This window comes from Saimiri boliviensis, chromosome 12, assembly GCF_048565385.1.
Source record: "Saimiri boliviensis isolate mSaiBol1 chromosome 12, mSaiBol1.pri, whole genome shotgun sequence".
NCBI classification, from domain to species: domain Eukaryota; kingdom Metazoa; phylum Chordata; class Mammalia; order Primates; family Cebidae; genus Saimiri; species Saimiri boliviensis.
The window spans coordinates 11,770,539-11,791,645 of record NC_133460.1 but is presented as its reverse complement, the minus strand read 5'-3'; the positions used below and the strand labels follow the sequence as shown (position 1 = coordinate 11,791,645).

General features: G+C 59.3%; 3 protein-coding genes across 16 annotated transcripts in view; 1 reads left to right on the top strand and 2 right to left on the bottom strand.

Annotated features, from left to right (window-relative positions):
- The window catches only part of RHBDF1 (rhomboid 5 homolog 1), a 21,869-nt gene extending 9,479 nt beyond the window's left edge, over positions 1-12,390 (bottom strand). For 5 of the 6 annotated variants that reach the window (XM_039477722.2, XM_074381844.1, XM_039477721.2 and 2 more), the window contains exons 1-2: positions 8,279-12,390; positions 6,898-7,289 (exon numbers count right to left, since the gene is read on the bottom strand). The gene's annotated coding sequence lies outside the window, so the exon portion shown is untranslated. Of the gene's footprint in view, positions 1-4,098; positions 4,195-6,897; positions 7,290-8,278 lie in introns of all 6 variants that reach the window. The other variant, XM_039477723.2, reaches the window with a different exon arrangement.
- MPG (N-methylpurine DNA glycosylase) lies at positions 12,390-18,395 on the top strand. Of its 2 annotated transcripts, none has more exons than XM_010338935.3 (4): positions 12,390-12,798; positions 12,977-13,210; positions 15,924-16,128; positions 17,953-18,395. In XM_010338935.3, the coding sequence occupies exons 1-4, from the start codon at positions 12,727-12,729 to the stop codon at positions 18,327-18,329; spliced, it is 888 nt and encodes a 295-aa protein (XP_010337237.1). In that variant the 5' UTR covers positions 12,390-12,726; the 3' UTR covers positions 18,330-18,395. The 2 variants fall into 2 exon arrangements, with proteins under 2 accessions (XP_010337237.1, XP_003928386.1); XM_003928337.4 differs by having other exon boundaries at positions 12,604-12,750.
- The window catches only part of NPRL3 (NPR3 like, GATOR1 complex subunit), a 62,573-nt gene continuing 59,817 nt past the window's right edge, over positions 18,352-21,107 (bottom strand). For 3 of the 8 annotated variants that reach the window (XM_074381848.1, XM_074381849.1, XM_074381850.1), the window contains one exon: positions 19,957-21,107. In XM_074381848.1, the coding sequence (XP_074237949.1) occupies positions 20,671-21,107 (437 nt within the window). In that variant the 3' untranslated portion in view covers positions 19,957-20,670. The other 5 variants (XM_003928339.4, XM_003928338.4, XM_074381845.1 and 2 more) reach the window with 3 other exon arrangements.

The following is a 21,107-nucleotide window of genomic DNA, read 5'->3' as shown; positions in this document are numbered from 1 at the left end:
ACATAGGGCTCACCCTAGTCTGTGCCCAGGGCAAATCTCTGGCCTGTCTTACCCAGCCCTCACCCTCTTATGCACCAAGACTTCTATTCCAGAGACAAAGGCCTCCCTATGCACATGACAGCCTGTAAGGGGTGTGTGATCAGTCTACTGCATAGAGTCATCATACTCGGGAAAGAAGATGGCAGGGCAGCAGCTGGTGGTCCCCGGCTCCTGTGCACAAATGACTTGCCAGAAACCACCTGGGCGCAGACACCAGCATGACCACCAGGTGGCGCAACGTGCCCAGAAACGGCAGTGAGGCAGCTGGGTGCTGGGGCTGCAGGGCAGTGCACGGTTGGCTTCACCCTGAACATCCCGCCCCAACCCCAAACCTATCACCCAGGCACAGGGCAAGGGCCCAGGGGAAAGCCCCAGAGCAGACAGGCCAGGCTTCGTTCTGGCCACCACTGCCTGGCCATGTGACTGTGACTCTATTTCCCCCTTACACCTTCCTGGCAGACCTGCAGCTGCCCTGAACCCAGGGGGACCACACAGGCATCACAGCAGAGATCCAAACTGAGAAAGGCCCCTGAGCACGCCACTGGACAGACAGTTGTGGAGGCTGGCCAGAGCTTCCAGAAGCAACTTTAGACAGAAAACCCCAAATTCCTCCACCTCTTTAAAGAGCTGCAACCCACCCACTAAGGCCCCAGAAACGGCTTTCACACGTGGGTGTCCCTCTCAAACACTTGAAGGAAAGCCCCACCTATGCTGTACAAATAGGGAACACAAGCTTTCCCTGCTCAAGGTCACATAGGAGGGCAGCACAGGATGCTGCTCACAGCTCCTATCTTTGCCAATCAGGGACGGGACTGGGACCATGCACACGGCCTCCTCCGAACCTGTACCACCAGGGACAGGCCCGGGACGGTGCACACGGCCTCCTCCGACCTGTACTGCCAGGGACAGGCCCGGGACGATGCACACGGCCTCCTCCTACCCCGTACCGCCAGGAATGGGTCCAGGACGGTGCACACGGCCTCCTCCGACCTTTACTGCCAGGGACGGGCCCAGGACGATGCACACGGCCTCCTCCGACCCTGAACCACCAGGGAAAGGTTGGGAATGCTGCTCACAGCCCCTACTGGTCCTACATGGACCAGAACAGACACAGGTAGAAGAGGGTCCTTCAGGGATGCCTTCTGCTGGCTCTTACCCCACACCTCACACTCCAGCCCCTTCTCTGAGCTGACTGTGCACTTCAGCTCCCAGGTGAGAGATGGGGGGAAAGCGTTGGGAAGCTCTCCATGCATGATGCTCAGGGCTTGTTCCATCCACAAGGCCCCCTAAGGCTGAGCTCCTCTCCCTGGCCCTCACTTGGCCTGGAATCAGGTGCAGGGGCCAAGGGTAGCAGCTACCTCCACATCTCTGGGAGTCCCTCCTAGGCCCGTGGCCCATGCAGACCCCCCGAGTGCCACAGGGTCAGACAGGAAGGCGTCCTGATAAGAACTGGGTGGGCCAAGGTCCCTCTGGGAGACCGTTCTGCATCTGAATTGTGGCCCAAACGCAGCCCAGACCTGCGTGTCCTGGATACAGCCCACCCACAGCATCAAGGAGTCACAGCTCAATTTCCTGATCATCCCCAAGCCCTCCCTCTACAGAGCATACGGATAGCAGTACGATCACCCTGCTGGAGAGGAAGAGCCAGGAGGGCTGCCTCTGAGTCTCAGACTCTAAGGGTGCAATTTCAGACCGTGTCAGGCACATTGGGAAACCAGGTGGTGCTCGGGAAGGGGCTTCCAGAACCCACAGTGCTGGGACAGCATCCTGTGTACACTCCCAGCGTGTTCTCACCCAGAACATGGACGAATGTTCCCAGTGAGGCCATTATGGGGCCAGAGAGGGGCTGGGCCCAGAGCAGAGACGGGGGCCACTGCCAGGAACCAGCAGGCTGAATCCAGGGGTCCATCCTCTCCAGGAGTCTCTACCTGTGCCCAGCAGCACTAGGCCGCACCCAGGTGGTTCTTCATTCAGGAGTGTGAGCGAACTCTGCCAACAGAGACCTTTGCCAGCTGATCAGCTCACACACATCCATGACTTCCGTGGCTCCTCACAGCTGACTCCCTTCCCTCAGAGCCTGCACCTGCGCCTTGCACGCCCTCCCATGTGTTCGAGGACCTGCATCCTCAGGCTGCCCCACTCCCCGAAGGTGGTCTTGGCCTGGATTCCCAGACACAACACAGCACAGCACAGCAAGGGAGTTCATTCACACGTGATGGGCCACTGTCCTGTCACTGCTGGTTCCACAGGGCTCAGGACTGGCCTGCTCTGAAGCCACTGCTGGGTGAACACTGATCGCTGCAGAACCCAGGCCACTGGGTCCGTATCTAGGGTAATGAAGGATTACTCAAGATGACCCCTTGACCGGGTCTGGGAAGAGGAGCTGTCTGGCACGAGCAGGTGCGGACAGGAACAGTTAGGAGGTGAGAAGAGCTGGGCAGTGCGAGCGTGTACAGGGAACCTGACCTCCCCAGTACGTCTCAGCCTGGGGCCCAAAGTCGGCCCCAGCAAACAGCAGAGTGCTCAGCCCATGCGGGAGGCACCAGCTACCATGCCTGTACATCCAGTTCTCCTGGGGTTCCTCACTTCCCCAAAAAACCCTCCTGTGCTAGCAGTGCAGGCAGAGGTTCCGCAGGTGGGCAGAGGACTCACCCTGCTCCCAGTGCTGGGTGTTCTGGCCTGCCCCACCCCTGTGTGCCTAGATCCCCATCTGGGCCTCAAGTGGGTGGGATTCACAAAGGAAGAGCCAGAGGAGGCGTGGGGAGGGGCAGGCCCAGGCGGGACAAAGAGTCTGGCCGGGGAGCGGCACATTGCCCTCGCAGAGACAGTGGCTCAGTGTCCAGGCCTTCCCCAGGCGCACAGTGGGCTCTTGTTCCCAGAAAGCCCCTCGGGGGGGATCCCAACAGTGTCTCCCCTCTGCTGGCCCCTCAGTATAGGGGGAAACTGTGGCCCATGGAGGGCCTGACTGCTTGGGGTCACACAGCATCTGAGTCACTGCAGCAGCATCACAGCTGCCAGCCCAGGCCCAGCCCCATCAGGGACACCCAAAGCTGCATCGAATCCCAGGACCAGCTGGGGGGCCGGGGGCAGGGCGCTTGAGGAGGCTGAGGGCGAGGAGGGTGAAGGGGGCCACTGGCCTCATGCACGTTGGAGTCCACTCTGGCTGCCTGTGGAGCCTGGTGTGGAGGGGCTGGGTGGGTAGCCGGAGAGTCCTGTGGACTCTGGTTTCTGCTCTGGAGATGTCTTTGGACCCATCAAGCTGGCCCTGTGCACGGGTGCAGGGAGAGCCAGGGAGCAGGAGCTGGTACAGGGAGGCCACTGGGGACAGCCCAGGCTGTCACTCAGGCCGTGTCTCCACCACCTATGCCCCAAGCAAGCCTCAGCTTTCCCAAATGGAAATCAGGGGTCACAGCAGGACCTGGCATGACAGGCAGTGGCTGACTCCACCACAGTGTCCGGTGCTGCCTGTGGGCACTGGGTGCTCTCTGGGAGGCAGGAGCTGAGGTGTGAAAGGGCCCTACAGCATAGGCAACAAGAGGGCAGCCCCGGGGACACCTGGGGACAGGACCCTTCAAAGGTGTCAAGTTTGGGAAGAGAAGACAGTGAAGCTCTGGCCAGTGCAGGCACAGACGGTGACTTCAGCCAGTGCAGAGCTGCACCCTCAGGTGTGAGCAGCAACCACCTCTGTGCTCAGGCCTGCCCTGCACACTCACAGGACCACACTGGCAGGGACAACCGGCCACAGAGGGGACTGCCAACCCCAGGGCCAGAACCATCACGCCTGGGCTCTGCTCCTCCCAGGCAACTGCCTGCTTCGAGGTCAGCTGGAGCAAGGGGCCTCACCCCAGGACACCTGCCCAGACGTGTCCTCAGCTCACCCGAGCCTCACCCCGGGGGAGGTGGCTCCTCCAGAATCTCCACCCACATGCTGGTCTCTGACCCGTCTTCTGCTTGACTTCTAATCTGAAGCCCAATCCTAGATCTGCCTTGAGAAGGGAAAGTCACCAGCTGTCTGGCAGCCCAGCATCAGCTCCTCCGGCCTCAGGAAGGGAAAGTCACCTGGCCCGTCTCTGCGCCTTGTCTGTTAATGGCATCATGCCGACAATGACATTTGCTAGGCTCTCTGCAAACGCTCCCAGTAAAGGCTCTACCTTTCTGTGGAAGAAAGGAGGTTCAGGATGGAGCAGGGCAGACCCGAGACCTTTGCAGGGTCCTCTCAAGCTCCCCAGCTCCCCAGCAGGACACACCGGTCCCTGCCTCCCCTCATCACCCCAGGCAAGTAGAGGAAACAAGAAGTTTCCTACCAGCCACCTGTGAGAGAAGACACCCTAGGGCCTGCAGACACAGGAATCCCTGATGCCACTGACATTCCAGCCCTGACCGGGGAGAGCAGTGCACAGGAAGGTCAAGGGGCCGGCAATGGGGAGGGGGTAGGGCGCTGCCCCATGGCACCAGGATCACCAGAGCCAAATCCCTGCCTCAGTTGGGGCTGACATGGCAGACACACCTGGGAGGCAGGGGCCACCAAGGGCAGGTCAGGGAACCTGTCCAGGCTGCACAGTCAGAAACGGGATGACGGCAAGGACTTAGCTACACCAGATTCTGGGTGTAAGCTGCCTGGTAAGCTGGTCACCTCTAGTCCCCAGTCCGGAGTCTAGCTGGGTCCCAGGAGTTAGGCGAAAGCACCCTCCCCAGGCTGGAGGTGGGAGAGGCCCACACCCCATGCACACATCCGGCCAGAGGACAGATGGGCAGCCCAGTCACCAGTCAGGGCCCTCCGGAGGTGTCCCTGACTGACCCTATGCACACGCTCCCTGGTGCCCAGGCACCCTTGGGCTCAGTAACCCACAACCCCCTCCTGGGACCCAGCAGCCGCAAGACAGGACTGGACCAAGTCGGAGCAGAAATGGCTTCAGTACTCAGCAGTTGGCTCACCTTCCTCAAACCAGATCCTGACTGAACACAGTGGTCTGTCTAACCCCTGGGAGTGGGTACTCTGTATCCATCTTACAGATAAGGAAACTGAGGCTGAGAGAAGCCCATCACTGCCTAAGGTCTCAGAGCCTCTAAGGGAGTTCAAAGCCTTGGGCCAGGTCTGCCCAGGAGCTGTGGTGGAAGGGACTCTGTTTGCCTGCCCCAGCTGCCCCTGGCTGCAGACCCCAGAGGACAAAGCAGAACACCTGGGTTATTCAGCCTCGTGGCTGTGGAGGGCTGTCAGACCCCTCTAAGACCCCATGCCACCTGCTCTATCAGGGGCATCTCAGTTGAAGGAGGAAGGAGTCACCCCCAAAATCATCCAACTCAAAACACAGGCAGGAGCCAAGGAATTCAATCATTGGGCAAATTGTGATCCTGGCACAGACACGGAAGTGGGGGATCTGGAGCCAGTGCTGGGGGAGGCCCTCACAGCCAAGAGCAACTAGGGGTACCCTGGGCAGGGACTATAGCTGGGAAGATCCTGAAAAACAGGGGAGACCTGGGTGACTCCCCCCGAACCAAGAGCCAGTTCATGAGGGGTGCTGGTTGAGGGATGACAGCCATCCCCCACCCTACTCTGGGGGCCTGTCTGTGCAGTGGAAGCCAGCCAGCCAGTGAAGGCTGCTTGGAAGGGCTGGGAAAGGGTCTGAGGCCCCAGTGCCTGCAATCTGAGACCACCAGACTCCCATGTACCCCATTGACCACTGCCCCTTTCTCAGGAAAAGGGACCCAGCTTGCCCAGAATGATCCCTGGTTGGCTCGGCCTCAGGGACCCCTTGAGCCCCAGCCAGCTCCTTGATTCCTGTCTTCCGCCCACCCTTGGGGTGGGGGCAAGGGGGTTGCAGTTGGCTCTACAGGGGCGGGAGAACCCAGCATGGGACTGCCTAGGCATCTAGCTGGGTCAAACCTGAAAAGCCAGTTTCATCCTTGAATCTTCTCCCGGTCTCCAACAGGAAGTCCCGTTGGGGGTGTGGGGGTTCCCAGGATAGGAGTAGGGCCTCCAGAACTAGACCCCACCCACCCAGACAGACACATTCAGTCTCAAGCTGCACGCATAGAAGTAACTCTGGTCAGGACCATCTGGGCTGGGAGCAGGCTTTGGGGGGCCAGGGAAGATTCCCCACCCATTCCGGACCCAGCCCCGCAAACACGCCCCCAGCATGACAGCCACCCCTCTGCCAGTGCCCTGAGCACTTGGGGTCTGGCTGTCACCCCAGCTGGGAGAAGGCCTGTCTCTGCTGGCCTCTGGCACAGAGTGAGGGTCTGTCTGCGGGAGTCGCTCCTAGCCCACCCTGGAGTTTCCATGTTTACAGATGGGGGAGTCAGTGCCCTGGGGCAGAAGGTGGAGTCAGTCCCCCACCCCCAGCTCCACTGCTCTGGCTATTCCCGTCTGTGAGGGCAGCTGGGACAGGGACGATCCCGCCCTGAGCTGGAGTTTCGACTTGGAGACACCACCTACCGGTGTTGGCCAGGAAGGAAAATGTAGAGGGGGGTGGGAGCTCAGAGGAGCCTGGGCACCCCCGGACTCAGCCTCCTGCTCCTGGGACCCTCAGCTGTTGGGCGGAGGCTGGAGCCGAGCTGTCCGGCCCAGCCAGGCCGCTGGGACTGCTAATCCGGACACGGGCTATTTTTGCGGCGCTCAGAGATAGGAATCCGGGGCTGGGCCGCCTCCGCGGGTGACTCGGGAAACTCCGGGAAGAAAAGTCCTGCCGCCCCAGCAGGGCTCGCTGCGATCCCTCCCCGGCCCCGGCCCCGACAGGGCCCCGGCCGCTCAGAGCAGCTCCGGCCACCGGGTGCTGAGGACGCACCCCGTGTTTGACGGACGCAGCCCCGGAACCTGCCAGCCCGCGGAGCCCTGCGCTCCCGGCCGCGCTCACTCACCGCCGCCGGGGGTCCTTGGGGGGTCCGGAGGGCGCCGGGGAGGAGGGGCTGCCGCTGCTAGCCGGGAGGGCGCCCGCGCCGAGTCCCCGCCCGCCCGGGAATGCCATGAAGCGAGGGGCGTGCGCGCTGGGGGCGGGCCCGGCCGGAGGGGGCGGCCGCGCTGACTCAGGGCTCAGGAATGCGCGCCGCCCGCCTGCCCGGCTCCAGTCACCTCCTCCGGGAAGGCCGCTGGGCTCCGCTCTGCCCATTGTCCGTTCGCCAGGAAGGACACCTGTGGCTGAGGTCGCAAGCGCCTCAGCGGGATGGAGGGCCTGGTGGGAGCAACAGCGATGGGCGGCTCCACCTCTCCCTGGCTCCAGATTGAGGCCCGACCTGTCCTGCCCTGGGTTGCGCTGAAAAGACAGGGAATAAGGAGAGAGGGTGGGGGTAGTGAGTGGAGGATGGGTGGGTATCCCTGGCTCCCCTAAAGCAGACCTCCTCCAGAGACCCACACTGATGAGTCCTGTATCCCACAGTCACCTGGTCCCACACGTGAGCATTCACATTCCCTCACACACATACCTGTGCACACGCCACTGATCACTCATACACACCCCACCTTCATTCACTTCATGCATTTCATTCGCTCATCCAAGCACACACACACATGCACCCATCTACTCATACACATCTTTCATGGGTATGTACTCGTGCCACTCACACATGTACACACAAAATTGTTCACTGATGCACACATTCAGTTCAGAACTGGAGCAACTGCCTGTTCCCAGGGCCGATGCCCCCACCCCCAGAAGCCCTGCTCCCTCAGCAGGCACTCAGGCCAGGCTGCACCGGCCCCACCTGAAGCCACTGAGCAGAGGCAGTGCCATGTCTGCTGTCCACTCTGGGCTCTCCTCACCCTCTCAGAGCTCAGCCACCACCCTGGGGTGCGCTCATATCCCCGCACTCTCTGGGTTGGGCTCAATGGCCCTCTGCTTTCAGCTGGGGCTGGTGGGAGCTTCCCAGCATTTGCCTCCTGATACTGGGTGGGCTGACCCAGGGGAGGGGAGACAGGGGTGCCAGCAGAGTACAGGCAGGGCTGTCCGGGAGCTCTGAGTGGTGAGGGGGCCGAGGCTTCTTCTGGATAGAGTGGGCAGGGATCCCTTCTTCCCATGGGTCCATAAGGACCTCTCTAGAGAGTGGTCTGTCAGGCCTCGGAAAAATATATCTTCAGGCCCTGTGCTGGTCACAAGGCTGCTGCGGCTTCGCTGCCATCCTGGGAGGCACCAGCCCTCTCCAAACCGAGCTGTTGTACCCGGTGCCCAACGCAGACAATGGCCTGGTCCTGGGCTACACAGAAAGGAAAGGTGACAATATGAACTAAAGGTGCTGGCACACTTACCGGTAGATCCCAGAGCCTGGGTAAGCATCCTCTGCCCATATCCTTGTCCACACCGTGGGATAAGGCGGTACCTGCACATAGGGGGCCTCTCCGAACACAAGCATACCAACATCCTACTCTTGTAGAAGGAGACAATGAAAGCTTTGGAGGGGTTGGAGGGGAACTCCACTTGGGGGATGACTGCCCATGCATCAGGGACACTGGGTGAAAGGGAGCCAGCCCCCATGCTAACACTCAGGTCTCCGGTAGCCTGCACGTGCCACCTCACCCATGCCAGGCTCCCAGCCAGAGACAGGACAGTCTCCGTGCCTAGCATTCTTGACCCCTGCCAGGGATAGTCAAGCCCTACCGGGCCTGGATGCCCAGACAAGGCTGGCAGGGCCAGCTAGCGTGTCCTCTCTGGAAAGCTGGGGCCTAGGCTTGCCTCCAAGGCATGCCACAGCTGGGCATCTGCTGTCAGCAGGTCTCCTTCTGCAGTTGACGCTGTCAGGCTCCACCCAGACCTGCTCCAAGACCCAGACACTCATTGCCAGCTGCCAGGAGCACCAGCCTCAGCTGGCTCAGAGCTGAAACACCCCCCACCAAGGAGTTACCTTCAGTGGAAAGCGTGCCCCAGTCTGCCCCTGCAGGCAAATCCCCACCGCAGAGCCTGTGTCCAGGAATCCCCAGGTTCTCAGCCCACCCTGGCCTCCTGAGTGAGAAAAATTAGCACTGAGACAAAGGATCTTTTAGCAACGCAATTTTTACCTCCTGGACTGCGGGAAGTAGCACCATGGCTCCCGAAAGTACCCACCCTGCAGACCAGGAGGATGACCACAGTGGGGTCGATATACATGTGCTCAGGACCGACTGTACCCAGTCCACATGGACGAGTTTGTGGACCTCACACCAGGACACCAGGTAATAGGAGCCCTGGCCAGTAAGAGGAGTTCCCAACAGCTACTCCAAAATCCTCAGCTCAGTTTCCAGGCCACAGGTAACCACTCCAGGTCAGACCCTGGGCTTTGGAAAGTCCCTGGAAGGATCAGAAGAAACTGCTTCTGCATGGGGAGCAGAGCTGCAGGGATGGGCCCAGACCAGCTCCTGGCTATTTGGGGAAGAGGCAGAAGTGGACCAGGCCAGCCAGTGGCCTGAAGTCATAGGTTATTTCTGTGGCAGCTGCCCCCTCCCCATACCCCAGGGTTTAGCAAGGGGTTCCCTGAAGCACCTGGGCCCAGGACCCAGCAGTACTGGCAGCACAGCCCCAGGCAGGGAGGAGGCAGAACACACACACCCACTTCAGCCTGCCCAGTAGCCGCCTTCTCTGCCCAAGGAAGCTTTGACCCTTCAGGGCTTGCTGGACACAGAGGACCCCAGAGACCAGTGAAGAGGCCAGCAGCCATCCTACCGGGAAGCAGTCAGCTCACGGCTGTGTCGAGGAGCCCAAGGCCTCTGACCCGATACTGCTTCAACAGCTGTCAGCACCCCCGCCATCAGAGAGAGATGGAGTTAGTGTGCTGGGCACCCTAGGGCCGTGAGGATGATACTAGAATCCTGGCCTCTGCGGCAGATGAAGCCACATCTCTCAAGGACTTGCTTATAAAGGCTCCAGTGACTGACTGATAGCCACACCTCCTACAGCTAGAAGCAGCTCCAGCCCCTCCACAGCCTGTGGCCTGTTGTGGATGTGGGGAGACAGGGCTGCTCACTGGAGTACCAATACTAGCCTTGATTTCCTTGACTCCTTTTTTTAATTTTTGAGATGGAGTCTCGCTCTGTCACCTATTCTAGAGTGCAGTGGCGTGATCTCAGCTCACTGCAACTTCTGCCTCCTGGGTTCAAGTGATTCTCCTGCTGCAGCCTCCTGAGTAACTGGGATTGTAGCCGTATGCCACCAAGTCCAGCTAGTTTTTTGTATTTTCAGTGGAGATGGGAGGTTCACCATGTTGGCCAGGCTGGTCTCAAACTCATGACTTCAGGTGATACGCACCCCGCCCTCAGCCTCTCAAAGTGCTGGGATTACAGGCGTGAGCCACCATGCCCGGCCTTTCCTCCCCTCCCCATCCCGCATGGAGTCTTATTTTATCACCCAGGCTGAAGTGCAGTGGCACAATCTTGGCTCACTGCAACCTCTACGTCCTGGATTCAAGCAATTCTCCTGCCTCAGCCTTCCAAGTAGCTGGGATGTACAGGCACATGCCACCACGCCTAGCTGATTTTTGTATTCTTAGTCGAGACACAGATTCACCATGTAGGCCAGACTGGTCTTGAATTCTTGACCTCATGATCTACCTGCCTCAGCCTCCCTAGGTGTGAGCCACAGTGCCCAGCCCTGCCCTGATTCCTTTCAAAGCCTCAAGAGTGTCCTCAACTCCATCTTCAACTGATACCCTTGACTCCTCCAACAAGCCTATTCCAGCCCACCACTGGGGCAAAATGGGAACAGAGGAGGCCCCAGACCCCCTCTTCTCACCTGGCACCACCTCCTTTCACTGTGGACCAGCCCACCAGCCCACTCTGCAGGCCACAGTTGGAATGCTCATCCCACTACTTCCAGCCTGCGGTGGGAGCTTTAGACCACAAACCAGGAAGTGTGGGGGGGGTACCCAGAGATTGCACAAGCCCCAGCACTCAGGCCAGAACATCTGGAGAAGTTGGTTGCTGGCAGCCTGGCGCAACCCCTCCTCCTCCTGGGGCAGGGGCCAGCCTGCCCTCTGAGTCTCTTTCCTCATCAGAAATGGGGGGATAAAAACATGCCTCTGGGAGCCTCTGGACTCCCCATGGTTTCTACAAGTGATCATGTATCACTTGAAAATCAGAATAAATATAAGTAGAAAGCAACATCCACCCTGTCCCTGCCCATCAAGAAGATAAAGGCTCAACTGGGGCCTCAGTTTCCCTGCTAGATTGAGGGGGAGCACTGGGGGAGATGGGGGCACAGGAAGGAGAGAGGAATTGTTTGGGCTGCATAGCAGGAGATAAGCAGGGAGGCTGTGGGATCACATCCAGGCCTGCTTTATAAACATGGATTTATGACGCATTGTTCCCCCCACCCCAGAAGCAGTACACCGAGCTACCAACAGCTGGTGGCCTCCAGCAGGCGCCTGATGGCCCCTCCCTCCCCAGGAAGTCCTGGCTGAGGCCCATGGCGGTGGGGCGGCTGGTCAGAGGAGGAGATGCAGTTGGAGACCAGGGTCCTACCCTGTTAGCTTTCTGTAGGACCAGGTGCCGCACTCATCTGAGGGCTCCAGACACACGGCCCGTGCATCTGCCCTGCCCAGCGTCTCCCAGCTGACACTGCCAGATGCCCGACCGCTCTTCAAGGCCTTTTCAGATGCCCCTTTCCAGGACCAGGGTCACAGATATCAAAGACAGCTCAGGAAAAGCCCCTCAAGGGTTCTTACACGGCAGAGGTGGGCTGTGGGGTGGGACTGTGCCTGCCACAGGGGAGGGGTCCTGCAGATCCAGATAAACCCTCAAGCGGCCAGAAGTTGGGGAGGGCTCTGCTGGGTGCTGGGGCTGCCAAGAGCCATGGGAGCCAGCAGTGTGCCCAGCCCCCTCAGGGCCTGTCCCCTAGGCCCTTCCTTCCACTGCACCAAGCACCGTCCCTGCCCCTCCCTAGGGGCATGGATCTGACTTGAGAGGTTACAGGCGCAGCAGGCGGTGGGCCGTTGGGGAGGCATCAGAAGCATAGGGCGGCTGCGCACTGCCAGGCCGTGTTCAGCCCTGGTCTGGCCTCAGCCTCTAGAGGAGGCTGGCTGCGCTCCAGCAGGCACAACCCAGAATGTGGGCGAGCTCGCTTCAGCATCCTTGGGCGGAAAGAGGGATGGGGGCTCCACTGCAGAGACAGAATCCGGGCCGCTCCCTCCTTCCTTCCTCCCACCAGTCTGTGACGACCCCGGCCCAAGGGCGTCCACCTCCTGGACAGGGATTCCTTGGCCCATTCCGACCACAGCTGGGGCGGCCTCCCAGGCGCGCACTCCGCAGACATCCCACCGGAAAACACGTCTGCGGCCTGCCCCTCCCCCAAAGCACGACCGCTCCGCCCGGGCCTCGCGAGGACCCGGGCAGGTTCACAGTTGACCCGTTCTCTCCGTGGTGTGACCACCGGCTGGCGGGGTGGGCTCTGAGGCCGCGGGGCGACCAGGGCGCAGACCCGGTCGCTGGGGCACGGCGGTGGCTCGCCCCACCCCCAGCTGCCCCTGGCCCACTCCCGCTCCGCAGGCACCGCAACGGGCCGGGTCACCGCTCCAGAGCTAACAGAAGGCTCTGAGAAGATCCGCCTCCGTGTGGTCCGCCCCGCCCCGGGGGCGCAGCCCGTTTCCGGCGCTCCCGCCCCTCCCTTCCCGGCTGCCGTCCCCTTCCGCGCAGGCGCCGGCTCCATCCCGGTCCCAGCGGCGCTTCCGGGGTTAGCGGCTGCTCCGCGCCGGCGTCCGAGCCCCACGAAGCCCCGGCCCAAAAGCCGCCGGATGCCCGCGCGCAGCGGTGCCCAGGTGAGCGCGCTCCTCGGACGCACCGCGGAACAGACGGCCCACCCCAAGGTAGCACTGTGTGTGTGTCCTAACAACCCACAGGGCAGTCAGCACCGCTTTGCAGATGAAGAAACTGAGGCAGGTGGTCGAATACAGTCCTTGAGCTCCCTAGCCTGACCTCACCACACAGCTGTCTGTCCTCTCCTATTCCGATGCTTACTTTTTTTTTTTTTTTTTCCCATTACAGTCTTCCGGAAGGACGGGGCAAAAAAAGCAGCAAGTAGACAAAGCGGAGCGGCCGCAGAGCCCATCCTATGCAGCCCAGGCACCCTGCCCCAAGGAGCCCCGCTTGGGACCATCCACCACCATGGGCCCACACCGCAGCATCTATTTCTCAGGCCCAAAGGGCCACCTTACTCGACTGGGGTCGGAGTTTTTCGACCAGCCGGCAGTCACCCTGGCCCAGGCGTTTCTGGGACAGGTAATGTAAATGTTGTAGTCTCTCAAGTACCCGTCACTGCAGTTGTCCCTGAACTGCTGCTTGCTGGGCTTGGCCCCCGGTTAGTCCTCCTTGTCCATGCAGTTAGCTGCTTTGCTCACGCTGTCCCTGGATAGCTTCATCTCAGTTGCCTGAGATCATCTGGGAGGAATGTGGAGATTGTCAGTGCCGCCTGCCCAGGGTGGAGCAAGGGTGCCACTGTCTACCCCCCGGCTCCGGGCATCTAGGGCAGGAGTACTTGCACCGTTAGCCTTCCTCACCGGGAATCCACCTCACAGTCTTTCCACACGTGGGAACTGTGGCTGTGGCCAGTGTTGGGCTGCCCCTTCCCACTGCAGTGGCTCACAGTGCAGTGCTAGCTTCCCAGGGCCCCTGCAGCTCAGTGTAGGTCCAGGGTCTGGGATCTGCCAGTCAGACTTGGAGTTAGACGCAGGGACTGCCCAGGGCCCATCCTTGTGGGGCCTGTGGTGCAGCCTGTCCCCACAAGCTGGTGCTCACACAGCCGTGGCATCCTGACTGCATCTGTTGGGAGCACCGTCTGGGCGTTGTTCCTGAACGCAAAAGCCCCAGGCCTGCCTTTCTGGTTCTTCAGGGGCTCCACGGCCTTCCCTTTGTCCTTCAGTGAGCCTTCTTTTAGGTTAAAATTACCAAGAAGAGAAATAGCAGTGCCAGCCTACTTTTAGGTTAAAATCACCAAGAGAAATACCAGTGCCAGGAATTGGGTGTTCAAGGAGCAGACCCTAGACCTTGTGGAGAACAGACAACATTCTGTCCCCATGAGGATCCTTCTAAAAGCACCTTAAGTAATGGGCATTTGTTATACAACAAAACATCACATGTAGCTGGGTGCGGTGGCTCAAGCCTGTAATCCCAGCACTTTGGGAGGCTGAGGTGGGTGGATCACGAGGTCAAGAGATCGAGACCATCCTGGTCAACATGGTGAAACCCCGTCTCTACTAAAAATACTAAAAATTAGCTGGGCATGGCGGCGCGTGCTTGTAATCCCAGCTACTCAGGAGGCTGAGGCAGGAGAATTGCTTGAATCCAGGAGGCGGAGGCTGTGGTGAGCCGAGGTCACGCCATTGTACTCCAGCCTGGGTAACAAGAGCGAAACTCCGCCTCAAAAAAAAAAAAAAAAAAAAAAAAACCATCACATGTGGCAGGTACATCCCAGGATCAGGGTGAGGGGCCCAGGGTGGTATCAGGGGCCACAATACTTGTGTCTGTTTTCGGCATCCTTGGCAGGCCACAGTCATGCCCACTTGGGCCCACTGGTGGACAAGATGATGTCCAGCAGAGAAGATGGTGTCTCACCCTGTGTGTCCCAGGGACAACCCTCTCCATAACCTCCCCGTGGATGTCCTTGCAGAACCCTCAACCAGGCTTGGGTCATGCACTCATCCCTAAAAGGGTCACTGCAGTGAGTTACCATGAAAACCCAGGCCACTCTCTGGGCTAAGGAGGGTGTGGTCTCCCCCAGGAGGCTCCACCAGCAAGGAATAGGGGTTTGTGTGTTTGTAATGGCAGTGGGGAGGGGTGAGAGGTCCCAGTATCTGCCATTGGTGGAAATGGTATCAGAGTGAAATCCAGATCAGAAATTTGGGATGGAAAAGGAAGCAGGAAAGGGCTGTGGGAACCTCCTCTCCAGAAGGGTAGTTGGGCCCCCCAGTGTGCCCCCATGGAGGCACAGAAGTGTGCAGAGTGAAGTCCCTGGAGAGGCATTCCCTCCAAGCTCCAGGGAAAATGGCACAGGGCCACCCTTTCTCCCCTGGACATGGTCTCGCCAAGCCTGGCTGGTTCACTTCTGTCCTTGTGGTTTTGGTTGCCTAAGGGTTTCTGGGCTTCCAGCACAGGCACTGACGCCCTTCTCCCCTCCACCCTATCTCCAGGAAGGCCTCAGTGCTCCCCCCAGCGAGCATCTAAGCCCCAGTGCCCCTCCTTCCCAACTGGTGATACTGACCATGGCACCACAAGGCTTCCTGGGCTGAGGTGAAGATGGCCTGGCTGTCCAGCTGACTCCTCTGGCCTAAAAATGAGACAGGTGGTGGGGACGTGGCTGGTCCCCAGTGCTCTGCTGTGAAGTCTTATACCTGGGGCTCCGAGCAGAGCACTGGGCACAACTGCTGGCCGTTACCAGGACTGTGGGGCAGCTGGGCCAACTGCACAGAAAGGCCTTAGAGCTGGCGGGTGGGAGCTGAGTATGAGGGTCCTTCGTGGCCACCTCAGCATCCCAGGTTTAGGGGACTTCACAGGCTCTGGGATTTCCCAGGCAGCTGGTCTGGGGACATCCTTGAGGTCCTGTGCCTCCCGTGATGCCTGGCCTCATGCTAAATGCTCAAGGGTAGTTGGGAAAGGAGGAAGCTGGGGAATGGACGACCCGTTGCTGAGAGGACTTGAAAGTCGACCTGCAAGGTGAATCCACGCTGCTGGCTGCCAGCCCAGCCCTGGCTGTGGCCTGAGGTGTCTTCAGCCTGCAGTCTGGTGGTCCCTGGAGGAGACAGCTGGTGGCCTCAACCGCCACAATCAGGCTCTGAGCAGGAGCGAGAGAAGAGGCAGGATGGAGATGGGGCCAGGTCCCTGGCTAGACCTGGGTGGCTGATACACCCCGAGCTGGGGAGATGAGATCCGGACTAGAAACTTAGGGTGAGTAGACCCCCATCCCTTCCTGCCCTGAGCAGAAACCGACTCCCCACAGGTCCTAGTCCGGCGACTTCCTAACGGCACAGAGCTCCGGGGCCGCGTCGTGGAGACTGAGGCATACTTGGGGCCAGAGGATGAAGCTGCCCACTCAAGGGGTGGCCGGCAGACCCCCCGCAACCGAGGCATGTTCATGAAGCCAGGGACCCTGTACGTGTACATCATTTACGGCATGTACTTCTGCATGAACATCTCCAGCCAGGGTGAGCAGTGCTGGGGCAGGGGGTGTCGGTGGTTGAGGGGGCTGGAGAGCTGGCACGGCCCCATCAGCTGGCAGCCAGGAGACTCCAGGACTGAGGAGGGGCAGGCATTTGAGCAAAGAAGTGCCATTTCCAGGGCCAGGTCAGGGTTTCAGGAGCTCTGGCTGCATTGACGGGGCAAGGTTGGTTAGAGGGGCAGAAAGGGTTGGTTGGAGTGGAGGCGGAAAGGAGGCTGAGGACACAGTTGTCGGCTGCCCTTGATGGAGGCAGCAACACTTGAGGATGATTGCAGTGCTGAGAAGAGGAGAGTGGTCACGCCGCCAAGGACGGAGTAGTTCGCACAGCAGTTCGCACAGCAGGTGGTGGTGGGGCTTAGCGTGGGCAGAGGAGTAAGTGAGGACAGGAAGGTTTGGCAGGAAGAGATCAAAGGGGTCCTGTTTTTATCAGGATGTGGGACTTGGATGTGTTCTATGTGAAGGAGCCAGGACAGGAGGGTGTGGTGGTGACAGCAGACAAGCTGTCACTCTTTTGCAGGCAGCTCTGGGGGGCTCAGTGAAACAATGAGGGGCATGTGTCCTGCACCCACAGGGATGTAGAGGGTCCTGCTCCTTCCTACTGAGGTGAGTTGGGAGGGGGCACCGGGCACCCCACCTGGTGAGCTGGAAGCACCGGGGGAATGACAACGGATGGGAACTTACTTTGCTTGGCCTTGATTTTATCTTGAAATGCTTTGAAAACTCGGTGGTTTAGGGTATCTGCTCACAGGAACACCACACTTGCTGGCTCTGCCAGAGGGCATGGCTTTGTCCAGGAGTGCTGGCCTCTGGCTCCTGATGCAGAGGCTTATATGGCCACTGCCCCAGAATGGGGACTGGCTTGGCCACCCTTGGGCCAAGCCTTTGACTCCAGGTGGCTGGAGGGCCAGGGATGCACAGGTGAGTTAAAGCAGGTATCCCCAGGGAGCTGCCTTGTGGGAGGGCCAGGGCTCCTCTGGCCAGGGTCCAGGCTCTCGTTGTGCCCAGCCAGGAAGCTGAGAGGCCTTTCCAAACACGCAGGACAGAGGGAATCTGGGTATCTGTGTGCCCGAGTGAGCCCTGGGCCCAGGAGCCTCTTTGCTCTCTCTGGCTTCTCAAGTGGACTGGCCTCGTGAGGGAGGGGACTAGGCTGGAGGAAGGATCCCAAGGGAAGTGAGGGGCTTGGTCGGCCGCCTCCTGCTCTGCCTGTGCAGGGTGTTGCAGTCAGTCTTTCCACTGAGTCATTGCCTGGGCTCTCCCAACATCCTGCGCACACTGGCAGCTGCTCTAAGCCAGCCCCTAGCCCCACCACTTGCCCAACACAAATGTCGAGTGGGTGAGGCAGAAGGGGAGCCCTGGGGCCTGGCTAGGCCCAAGACTTCCTGCTTCCTGGCAGAATGACCCCACCCAAGGACTGGCTCTCTGGAGTTTCCTTTGCTGGTCTCATAGCTGCTGCCAATCACAAGACCAGGGGAAGCCAGGGAGAAAGGAGCTGATATCCAGCATTCGTCCTGTGTTTTTAGTTTGGCTTCATAGGGGCATCCACAGTGGTGGCAGCCAGAGGTCCCCATGGGAGGCACACCTCATGGCGCAGCCATGGAGGATGGTGAGGTAGGCAGAGGGGTCTGTACAAATTGATGTCCAGCCCCCTCCCACCAGGTCAGACCCAGTAGACAGTGCAGGTGCACAGAGTAGGTCCCTGGCCCAGGCAGAAGGCAGCTGCACCCTCCCCACAGCACAGCATGTCTGGATGTGCACAAGGAAACAGGAGCCTAGGGAGGCTCCACTTCCAAGCTGTCCATCCATCCCATAGGGGACGGAGCCTGTGTCTTGCTTCGAGCACTGGAGCCCCTAGAAGGTCTGGAGACCATGCGTCAGCTTCGCAGCACCCTCCGGAAAGGCACCGCCAGCCGTGTCCTCAAGGACCGTGAGCTCTGCAGTGGCCCCTCCAAGCTGTGCCAGGCCCTGGCCATCGACAAGAGCTTTGACCAGAGGGACCTGGCTCAGGATGAAGCTATATGGTTGGAGTGTGGCCCCCTGGAGCCCAGTGGACCAGCTGTAGTGGCAGCAGCCCGGGTGGGCATTGGCTACGCAGGGGAGTGGGCCCGAAAACCCCTGCGCTTCTATGTCCGGGGCAGCCCCTGGGTCAGTGTGGTCGACAGAGTGGCTGAGCAGGACGCACAGGCCTGAGGAGAGAGCCTGCCTCGACAACTTTTTAATTGTTTAATAACAAATAAATGTTTTATTTCTAGAAAACTGCGTTAGCCAGAGTCCCCCTAGGTGATCAGCACATGTCTGGAGCCAGCTCTTCCTCCAGGACACGAGGGCTTGGGGCCCCAAGTATGTAGCACCAGACCCAGTGTGGACCCTGGGGAGAATCGTCAGTGTGGGATCCTGCACAGTGGGCCATGCCTCCACCAGCAAGATGTGCACAGGTGACAGGGCTGCTCCGGCCTAGCGGGGCCAGCCCAAGCGCTCGTGCCCCAGATGGTCAGGACCAGGTCACAGCTTGGCTATGAGCCCGTGTGTGACTTAATGTGGGCTGTGGTGAGGACTGGGCCTGGAAAAGGCTCATGGCAACCTGGGAAGAAGTCCATGGCAGAGAGGGGTGATGCTGGGGAAGGGGCCACAGGGCACTTCACAAAGGGAAGGCTGTCAGATAGGAACAGGCCACACAAGCAGGGAAGCATAGGGGCACAGAGGGCAGCATCCCCACAGCTGAACCACCCATGGCCAGGACAGTGGGGCTCTGTAGGCCTTTGGTCAGGACAGGGCTGGCATCCACCCAGTGCTGGGCCTCAGGGCTGAGAAGGCTCAGCCTCAGCAGGGAGGGAGCCCACCTGCACACCCCAGCAGCCTTCCCCACTCCGCCTGGGCTCAGGGAAGCAGAGCCTGGAAGACAGCAATGACGGGGTCCTCATGGGTGGTCACCACCAGCACGCTGCGGAACTTGTCAAAGAGCATGAGCAGCTGGGAGCGCCGCGTGTTCTCGTTGTACATGATCTCCTCCAGGTGGTGGCGGCCACGGAAGTAGTGAAGGAGCCTGGAAAGGGTGGCTTGGCTTGAGGCCAACCTGACACCAGTCCCTAAAGACATCTGCGGAATAGCTACTGCTGGGGATCAGCTCTGAGTTGCCCACAGGCCTGAGCAGAGCTGGCAGTGAAGGCCAGGGTGGCAGCCACCATAGCCCCCCAAGGGTAGGCAAGCCTCCTGGACCCATGCCCACCATGGTCCCGCTGACCAGATGGGCACAGTGGGAGGGCAGACAGCTGTTCAAACCTGGAGCTGCCCCAGCCTGTGTCCTGATGTTGGGACTAGATGTCTGCTGGTGATTTTTTCATACTATGATGAGTCCCATGTAACTCCCATGTAACTCGGGAGCCAAAAGGTCACTGCCTTTTTTTGTTTTTGTTTTTGAGTCTTGCTCTGTCACCTAGGCTGAAATGCAGTGGCTTCCTCTTGGCTTACTGCAACCTCCACCTCCCAGGTTCAAGTGATTTCTCCTGCCTGAGCTTCCCAAGTAACTGGGCTGGGACTACAGGTGTGCACCACCATGCCAGGCTAATTTTTGTATTTTTTAGCAGAGATGGGGTTCCAATATATGTTGGTCAGGCAGGTCTCAAATTCCTGACCTCAAGTGATTCAGCTGCCTTGCCCTCCCAGAGTGCTGGAATTACAAGCGCAAGCCACTGCACCTGGCCTTTTAAAAAAAATTTATTTATATACACACACATACATATATATATACATATATATATATACACACACACACACATATATATACGTATATATACACACATATATATATACATATATATATACATATATATGTGTGTATATATATATATATATTTTTTTTTTGAGACGGAGTTTCGCTCTTGTTACCCAGGCTGGAGTGCAATGGTGCGATCTCGGCTCACCGCAACCTCCGCCTCCTGGGTTCAGGCAATTCTCCTGCCTCAGCCTCCTGAGTAGCTGGGATTACAGGCATGCGCCACCATGCCCAGCTAATCTTTTGTATTTTCAGTAGAGACGGGGTTTCACCATGTTGACCGGGATGGTCTCGATCTCTTGACCTCGTGATCCACCCGCCTTGGCCTCCCAAAGTGTTGGGATTACAGGCATGAGCCACCATGCCCGGCCTAAATTATGTATTTTTAATGTCATCATTATTTGGAAGGTCACTGCTTTAGGGTGGTTTCTGCAACTGAGGTTGGCACAAAGGAGGCTAGGATGCAGGTGAGACGTGGACTAGCTGCTTAGAGTGCAAGTGGTTCTCTCCAGTGCCTGGAGTCTGGTTTTTAACAGGGCGCTTAGTCCCTGACAACCTGACCACTCCCAGAGAACCATGCCCCTAGAATGCCCCCGAAGTCAGGATAGGGCTGACAAGAGACCACTGAGCAGCATCACCTATAACGTGGGGGATCCTGGATGCCCGCAGGGCTTGGAGTCCTGGGCAAACCCCTGCCAAGTCCCATGAGGGTGAGAACTTGGTGCTGCTTCTTAAGCAACAAGAAACATCTAAGAAGTACTAGGGAGATAAGACTCCCAAAAACAGGCACAGCAGGCCCACAGCCCGGGGTCTTTGTGACAAGCTGCATTCCCATGCCTGGGCAGGGGTGCCTGTCCCTACACACCTGAGTGCAGAGACTCCACCTGAAACAGGGACCCATGTGTTGTCAGTGGATGTGGTGGTCCTGTTGGGTACATCCCTATCCACTTCCTGCCCCAACCCTGCAATTGGCCCCAGTCCCAACGGGTCAACCTGCACCCACCTGGCAAACATGCGCAGGTCCTCAGGGTTCTGGGCTGCAGGTACACTGAGGATGGCTGCACGCTCATGCTCCGACAGGCTGGCCAGCAGGTTCTCTGTCATCCTCTGGTTCAGTGGCGAGTCCCCACTGGGAAGCAGCTCTGCGCTGGAGTTGTCCATGCTGGGGCTGGTGAGGGTCATGTCATCGCTGCTGG